The sequence below is a fragment of the Drosophila tropicalis genome, unplaced genomic scaffold (genome assembly GCF_018151085.1).
Source record: "Drosophila tropicalis isolate 14030-0801.00 unplaced genomic scaffold, ASM1815108v1 contig_952, whole genome shotgun sequence".
Lineage (NCBI taxonomy): Eukaryota > Metazoa > Arthropoda > Insecta > Diptera > Drosophilidae > Drosophila > Drosophila tropicalis.
In genome coordinates this window covers 675-8,822 of record NW_027173453.1, presented here as the reverse complement: position 1 = coordinate 8,822, position 8,148 = coordinate 675, and the positions used below count along the sequence as shown (strand labels likewise).

General features: G+C 39.5%; 1 protein-coding gene across 1 annotated transcript; it reads right to left on the bottom strand.

Annotated features, from left to right (window-relative positions):
* Window positions 1-2,576: 2,576 nt before the first annotated feature.
* LOC137586252 (uncharacterized) lies at window positions 2,577-3,345 on the bottom strand. Its single transcript, XM_068302261.1, has 2 exons — window positions 3,089-3,345; window positions 2,577-2,990 (listed from the first exon to the last, which is right to left on the bottom strand). Exons 1-2 carry the CDS (start codon window positions 3,299-3,301, stop codon window positions 2,589-2,591), a joined length of 615 nt encoding a protein of 204 aa, XP_068158362.1. The 5' UTR covers window positions 3,302-3,345; the 3' UTR covers window positions 2,577-2,588.
* Window positions 3,346-8,148: the final 4,803 nt, after the last annotated feature.

Sequence of the window (8,148 nt, the reverse complement as noted above, 5' to 3'; positions counted from 1 at the left end):
CTCCGACTGTGGCGCATCGTTGTGAATGCACATTGAAAAGTGCTTCTCCTTCAATGAGACTGAAGTCTGGGCCGAAATCGTGCGTTGATTTCCGGCCGATACGGCATCCTGGTTCTCGTCAAGTTCCACTACGGACATACTGTTCATCTGGAACCAGAAGCTCCTCCCTTTGTTGATTTGCTTCCCTGTCTGCAACAAATAACAAATTTGTGTCATCCCTCTCTGTCTCTCTCGCTCGCTCTCTCTCTCTCTCCGGTGACCGAGAGCACTTTGCACTTACCCACTGCGTATATATCTCAAAGACGATCCAGGCAAATACGAATCCGAATACGAATATGTATCCGAATACGTACCGAGTCGTCTCGCCATCAAAGTGTGCTAGTCCGAACCAGCATTTCTCCAGGATATCCTCAGCTTTTTCAATAAAGGACTCCCACCGCGGTTTCGGTTCTGACTCCACAGCGCTTCGGAAAACTGAGAAAAGGTTAAACATTTTATAAAATATATATTTTAGTTTGTCTTTTTCCGATTTTTCTCTGCTGGCTTACGCTAAACTGTTCTAAGTGCAAAATGATGTTCTTTTTTCTCTCTAATCAGCAAGTTACTTTTTAAATAATTTCCCGTTAGAAGGAGTTAATAATACTTCTTTGGTTGTAAAAGATTTCTCTCTAATCAGCAAGTTACTTTTTAAATAATTTCCCGTTAGAAGGAGTTAATAATACTTCTTTGGTTGTAAAAGATTTGGGTATCTTAATAGACCGCAAACTTAGTTTTAATCAGCATATATCGACTAAAGTTAGTGGGGCTAAGAGTGTTTTTGGCTTCATAAAGCGTTGGTCGAAGGAGTTCAAGGATCCATATACTACCAAAATACTTCATACTTCTTTGGTCCGCCCCATATTGGAGTATGGATCTTGGCCTCCTCAATATGAGTTTTATCAAAACAAATTAGAATCTGTACAAAAACAGTTTTTACTGGGATCCAACTGTACAACTTCCATCTTATTCTAGTCGAATTCAGTTAATTAACCTTCCTTCTTTAACTAACCGTAGAACTTTGCTTGGTGTAACTTTTCTTTACAAACTTTTGAATGCGGAGATTGACTCTTCCGAGCTGTTGAGCCAAATTAACATTTATGTTCCATCTATAAGGACCCGCTATGTAGTGACTACAACAGACTGTGGCACGTTATCGGTTCCGAAACTTCGCTTCCGGGTATAAAAACTGCGTTCCGGTCCTTCTTTATTTTAACCTATCCTGTTTTCTTTTTATATGTAACCTATTATCTTATATTACATTTAATATTTTCTATTCCTTTAGTTAAATTATGTAATACGCCTTTGCCCTTAGGTCGGAGTGGGTAGAGGTTGTAGCATTAACTTTACTTAGGGTCATTCGTAACAGGCCCGGGCCTGGTGTCATATGGGCCACTTGTTCGTACTGAGCGTTGTACGACTACGTCTATAAGTAAAACCGCGTCGAAGTTTGTATACCCTTGCAAGTTTTTTGTTACTCTTTCCTTACCAATGGTCTTCAAAGTGGAAAAACGCTTTAAAGGGTTTCTTTGAAGTCTGATGTTTGCGAAGGGTATAAAAATCAACAAATATCAACAGACAAACACATCGATTAATAATTTACTTAGCTTCGCCTTTGTTTATATTAACCCTTAGAAGTGAGCATCTTTCGAATCATCTTGGTGTACATCAAACTCCTCACGATCGTAGACACACTCTTTCTCTCCCCTTCCGACACAAATCTGAAGTTAGTCAAGTTAGTTTCAGTTTAAAGTTTTTATACCCTTGCAGAGGGTATTATAAAATTGGTCAGATGTTTGTAACGCACAGAAGGAGCCGTTTCCGACCCCATAAAGTATATATATTCTTGATCAGCATGAGAAGCTAAGTCGATATAGCCATGTCCGTCTGTCCGTCGGTGCGTACGCGTTTTACTCAGCCATCTTAAGAGCTATCGGGATGAAATTTTTTTGGGTGGTTTTTTTACCCGGGTGAGATAAAGTATGAAAATCTTTGGGATCGGACTACTATATCATATAACTCTGGAACAAAAATTTTTGCAAAAATTGGAGTATCCCCATGAAATTTACCAATATAATAGAATTTGATATAAAATCTCAGATCCCAAAATTTGACCCTGATCGGATAAATAGAACACAAGTTACAGTCTATATAAATCGGTTCAATCGCTGCCGGCAGCTCTGCTTGCTGCCTACTACGTCATCATCAAATCAACAGAGCACATGCATACACACACAGACGCAACGCTACATAAACTGTATGTGTATGCGTGCGTTGCTTTGCTTAGGGAATGAGGGAAGAAGAAGAACAAATTGTACATAGTATGAAGAGTAAAATTGTTTTGTTTGTATATTAATGAATTGAGTTGCAGAAAACAAATTTTGAACATGTGAAATTATTATTGTCAAGGAGTGCAAGGGTATATAAACTTCGGCATAGCCGAATTTAACTTCTTTGATATTTTTTTTTACGTTTTTTTTACATTGCTCAAGTGTGATTAATAATTTTTTTTCAAAAGAAAAGAAAAAATGTTGATGGCTTCTGGTGAATTCTTAATAGAAACGACGTTTGATCTTCTTCGTCAATTTTATTTTGGGGAAAGTAGCCTCACGAACCATGACTGGAATACGCGAGATCTGATCGTCCATGGAGTTGCTCGACTTGCCCTTCGCATCAAAGAAATCAAAATCAGTCTTCATTTTAGCAAAGGTCGACTTGGTTGTGGTATCCGACAGAGTCTCCCATTCGGTGTCGTCCAGCTGCTCCTCCGACTGTGGCGCATCGTTGTGAATGCACATTGAAAAGTGCTTCTCCTTCAATGAGACTGAAGTCTGGGCCGAAATCGTGCGTTGATTTCCGGCCGATACGGCATCCTGGTTCTCGTCAAGTTCCACTACGGACATACTGTTCATCTGGAACCAGAAGCTCCTCCCTTTGTTGATTTGCTTCCCTGTCTGCAACAAATAACAAATTTGTGTCATCCCTCTCTGTCTCTCTCGCTCGCTCTCGCTCTCTCTCTCTCTCTCGGTGACCGAGAGCACTTTGCACTTACCCACTGCGTATATATCTCAAAGACGATCCAGGCAAATACGAATCCGAATACGAATATGTATCCGAATACGTACCGAGTCGTCTCGCCATCAAAGTGTGCTAGTCCGAACCAGCATTTCTCCAGGATATCCTCAGCTTTTTCAATAAAGGACTCCCACCGCGGTTTCGGTTCTGACTCCACAGCGCTTCGGAAAACTGAGAAAAGGTTAAACATTTTATAAAATATATATTTTAGTTTGTCTTTTTCCGATTTTTCTCTGCTGGTTTCTTAACTTAGAATGAATATTTTTTTCTGGCATGCCTTGGGGTAAATACTTTTTGGTCATACACCAGCCTACTTGGATGATGTTTGGTTATTTTCGGTTTTAAAATTGTTTTTCCCTCTAGTCATCCGCCTACTTGAACAGATGCAGACACACATTATTGACGCTCATGCATAGAGAGAGATCCGACGGATCAAAATTATACAGAGTTGGTCCCATGATCCATGAGGTGGTCCATGCAGGGAAGGGCAACTCCTGGCCCAATCCTGTCTATTAAGGGTGGAATCCGTTTGTACTTATTGGACAAGATCAAAAATATCGACAGACAATATAGCTTTGTTTTTGTTTATATTATATATATATTTTTATACCCTTGCAAAAAGGGTTTATTAATTTTGGTCAGAAGTGTGCAACGCATATAAGGAAGCATTTTCGTGAACACAGCTGTATATATTCTTGATCAGCACGACGAGACGAGTTCAAATAGCCATGTCCGTCCGTCCGTCCGTCTGGATCAACATAAACTCCTCCTAGACCGTAAGAGCTACAGAGCTGAAATTTTGCATTTAGGCTTGTATATACAGCAGGGGTTGTATATCTCAGGGGTTGTATTCAGCCGGATCGGACCACTATATCATATAGCTCCCATCCAAACTGCAAAGTCACAAACAGTGTCTTTTCTCAATAACTCCGTTATTTTCTGTGCTAATGTCGTGAAACTTAATATTATACAGTTTATTACGCCTATAAACTATTGTGCTACATTTGATCAAGATCGGGTGACTATATCATATACATAGCTCCCATAGGAACGATCGGTGGAAAACAGTGACTATGATCAATATCTTCGCTATTTCCTATGATTATTTCGCAAACATAAGCCTTTTTAGATAAAACGTTCTTCCACATTGATGGCTAATGGGTAAGGAAAGAGTTACCAAAAAAGTTGCAAGGGTATACAAACTTTGACCCGGTCGAAGTTAGCCCCGGCCCTCTGGTTATTAATGATCTCTCCAGAATCCTTTGGTATGCCGATGATGTAAAAATCGCTAATCGCATCGTAGACTCTCTTTTATGCCATACCCTGCAAGCTGACCTGAATGCTTTTCAGGGGTGGTGTAGGGCTTACGCTAAACTGTTCTAAGTGCGAAATGATGTTCTTTTATAGAGGTTCTCTCTAATCAGCAAGTTACTTTTTAAATAATTTCCCGTTAGAAGGAGTTAATAATACTTCTTTGGTTGTAAAAGATTTGGGTATCTTAATAGACCGCAAACTTAGTTTTAATCAGCATATATCGACTAAAGTTAGTGGGGCTAAGAGTGTTTTTGGCTTCATAAAGCGTTGGTCGAAGGAGTTCAAGGATCCATATACTACCAAAATACTTCATACTTCTTTGGTCCGCCCCATATTGGAGTATGGATCTTGGCCTCCTCAATATGAGTTTTATCAAAACAAATTAGAATCTGTACAAAAACAGTTTTTACTGGGATCCAACTGTACAACTTCCATCTTATTCTAGTCGAATTCAGTTAATTAACCTTCCTTCTTTAACTAACCGTAGAACTTTGCTTGGTGTAACTTTTCTTTACAAACTTTTGAATGCGGAGATTGACTCTTCCGAGCTGTTGAGCCAAATTAACATTTATGTTCCATCTATAAGGACCCGCTATGTAGTGACTACAACAGACTGTGGCACGTTATCGGTTCCGAAACTTCGCTTCCGGGTATAAAAACTGCGTTCCGGTCCTTCTTTATTTTAACCTATCCTGTTTTCTTTTTATATGTAACCTATTATCTTATTACATTTAATATTTTCTATTCCTTTAGTTAAATTATGTAATACGCCTTTGCCCTTAGGTCGGAGTGGGTAGAGGTTGTAGCATTAACTTTACTTAGGGTCATTCGTAACAGGCCCGGGCCTGGTGTCATATGGGCCACTTGTTCGTACTGAGCGTTGTACGACTACGTCTATAAGTAAAACCGCGTCGAGTTTGTATACCCTTGCAAGTTTTTTGTTACTCTTTCCTTACCAATGGTCTTCAAAGTGGAAAAACGCTTTAAAGGGTTTCTTTGAAGTCTGATGTTTGCGAAGGGTATAAAAATCAACAAATATCAACAGACAAACACATCGATTAATAATTTACTTAGCTTCGCCTTTGTTTATATTAACCCTTAGAAGTGAGCATCTTTCGAATCATCTTGGTGTACATCAAACTCCTCACGATCGTAGACACACTCTTTCTCTCCCCTTCCGACCCAAATCTGAAGTTAGTCAAGTTAGTTTCAGTTTAAAGTTTTTATACCCTTGCAGAGGGTATTATAAAATTGGTCAGATGTTTGTAACGCACAGAAGGAGACGTTTCCAACCCCTTAAAAATAAAAGCACATATATTTCTTGATCAGCATGAGAAGCTAAGTCTGGCGATATACATCGTGCGTCTGTTCCGTCCGTACGCACCCTGGTTCTAGTCAAGTTCCACTAAGCCATACGAGCTATCTGGAAGAAACTCCTCCTTTTGGTGATTTTGTTTCCCTGGGTGAAATAAAGTATGAAATTTGTGTAAATCGGTCTTCTCTCTCTCGCTTCTTTCTCTTGTACCCACTGTATATATCTCAAAGACGATCCAGGCAAATACAATCTGAGTACGAATATGTATCCGAAAACGTACCGAGTCGTCTCCCATCAAAGTGTGCTAGTCAACCAGCATTTCTCAGGATATAAAATCTCAGCTCCCAACAAAGGACTCCCACCGCGGTTTGATCCTGACTCCAAACGCTTCGAAAAATTGAAAAGAAGTTAAGCATTTTAGAAAATATAAATTTTAGTTTGTCTTTTTCGGCTGTTTCTGCTTGCCCCTTGCTTTCATATTAAATGAATATTTTTTCTGGCATGCCTTGAGGTACACTTTGGTCATAAACCAACCTACTTGGATGATGTTTGGTTTTTATCGGTTTTAAAATTGTTTTCCCCTCTAGTCATCCGCCTACTTGAAATCCGACGGTACAAAATTATACAAAGTTGGGCCCAATCCTGTCTATTAAGGGTTGAATCCGTATGTACTTATTGGACAAGATGAATGAGTCGCACAAAAGATAACTGAGAAAAAGTCAAATTATTATCGACAAGACAAAGACATCATTTAATAATTTACTTAGCTTCGCCTTTGTTTATATTAACCCTAGAAGTGAACATCTTTCGAGTCATCTCGGTAAATCAACCTTTACATCGAAACACCTCTCCCTTCGACCAAATTGATGTAGTATTGTTTCAGTTAAATATTTTTTTTACGTTTTTTTTACATTGCTCAAGTGTGATTAATAATTTTTATTTTCTTTTTTTTCAAAAGAAAAGAAAAATTGTTGATGGCTTCTGGTGAATTCTTAATAGAAACGACGTTTGATCTTCTTCGTCAATTTTATTTTGGGGAAAGTAGCCTCACGAACCATGACTGGAATACGCGAGATCTGATCGTCCATGGAGTTGCTCGACTTGCCCTTCGCATCAAAGAAATCAAAATCAGTCTTCATTTTAGCAAAGGTCGACTTGGTTGTGGTATCCGACAGAGTCTCCCATTCGGTGTCGTCCAGCTGCTCCTCCGACTGTGGCGCATCGTTGTGAATGCACATTGAAAAGTGCTTCTCCTTCAATGAGACTGAAGTCTGGGCCGAAATCGTGCGTTGATTTCCGGCCGATACGGCATCCTGGTTCTCGTCAAGTTCCACTACGGACATACTGTTCATCTGGAACCAGAAGCTCCCTCCTTTTGTTGATTTGCTTCCCTGTCTGCAACAAATAACAAATTTGTGTCATCCCTCTCTGTCTCTCTCGCTCTCGCTCTCTCTTCTCTCTCCCTCCGGGGACCGGAAGCCCCCTTGCACTTACCCACTGCTTATATATCTCAAAGACGATCCAGGCAAATACGAATCCGAATACGAATATGTATCCGAATACGTACCGAGTCGTCTCGCCATCAAAGTGTGCTAGTCCGAACCAGCATTTCTCCAGGATATCCTCAGCTTTTTCAACAAAGGACTCCCACCGCGGTTTCGGTTCTGACTCCACAGCGCTTCGAAAAACTGAGAAAAGGTTAAACATTTTATAAAATATATATTTTAGTTTGTCTTTTCCCGATTTTTCTCTGCCGGTTTCTTAACTTAGAATGAATATTTTTTTCTGGCATGCCTTGGGGTAAACTACTTTTGGTCATACACCAGCCTACTTGGATGATGTTTGGTTATTTTTCGGTTTTAAAATTGTTTTCCCTCTAGTCATCCGCCTACTTGAACAAATAGAAACACAATTTTTTAACCCTTATAAATAGAGAGAGATCCGACGGATCAAAAAATTATACAGAGTTGGTCCCATGATCCATGAGGTGGTCCATGCAGGGAAGGGCAACTCCTGGCCCAATCCTGTCTATTAAGGGTGGAATCCGTTTGTACTTATTGGACAAGATGAATAGTCGCACCAAAGATAACTGCGAAAAAATCAAAAATATCGACAGACAAAACACATCATTTAATAATTTACTTAGCTTCGCCTTTGTTTATATTAACCCTTAGAAGTGAGGCATCTTTCGAGTCATCTCGGAGTAAATCAACCTCCTTACGATCGTAGACACACTCTCTCCCTTCCGACCCAAATCTGATGTTAGTCAAGTTAGTTTCAGTTAACATATTTTTTTACGTTTTTATACCATACACCCATAGGGTGAAATGGTATATTAAAGTCGCCAAAATGTATGTAACAGGCAGAAGGAAGCTTCTCCGACCCTATAAAGTATATATATTCTTGAT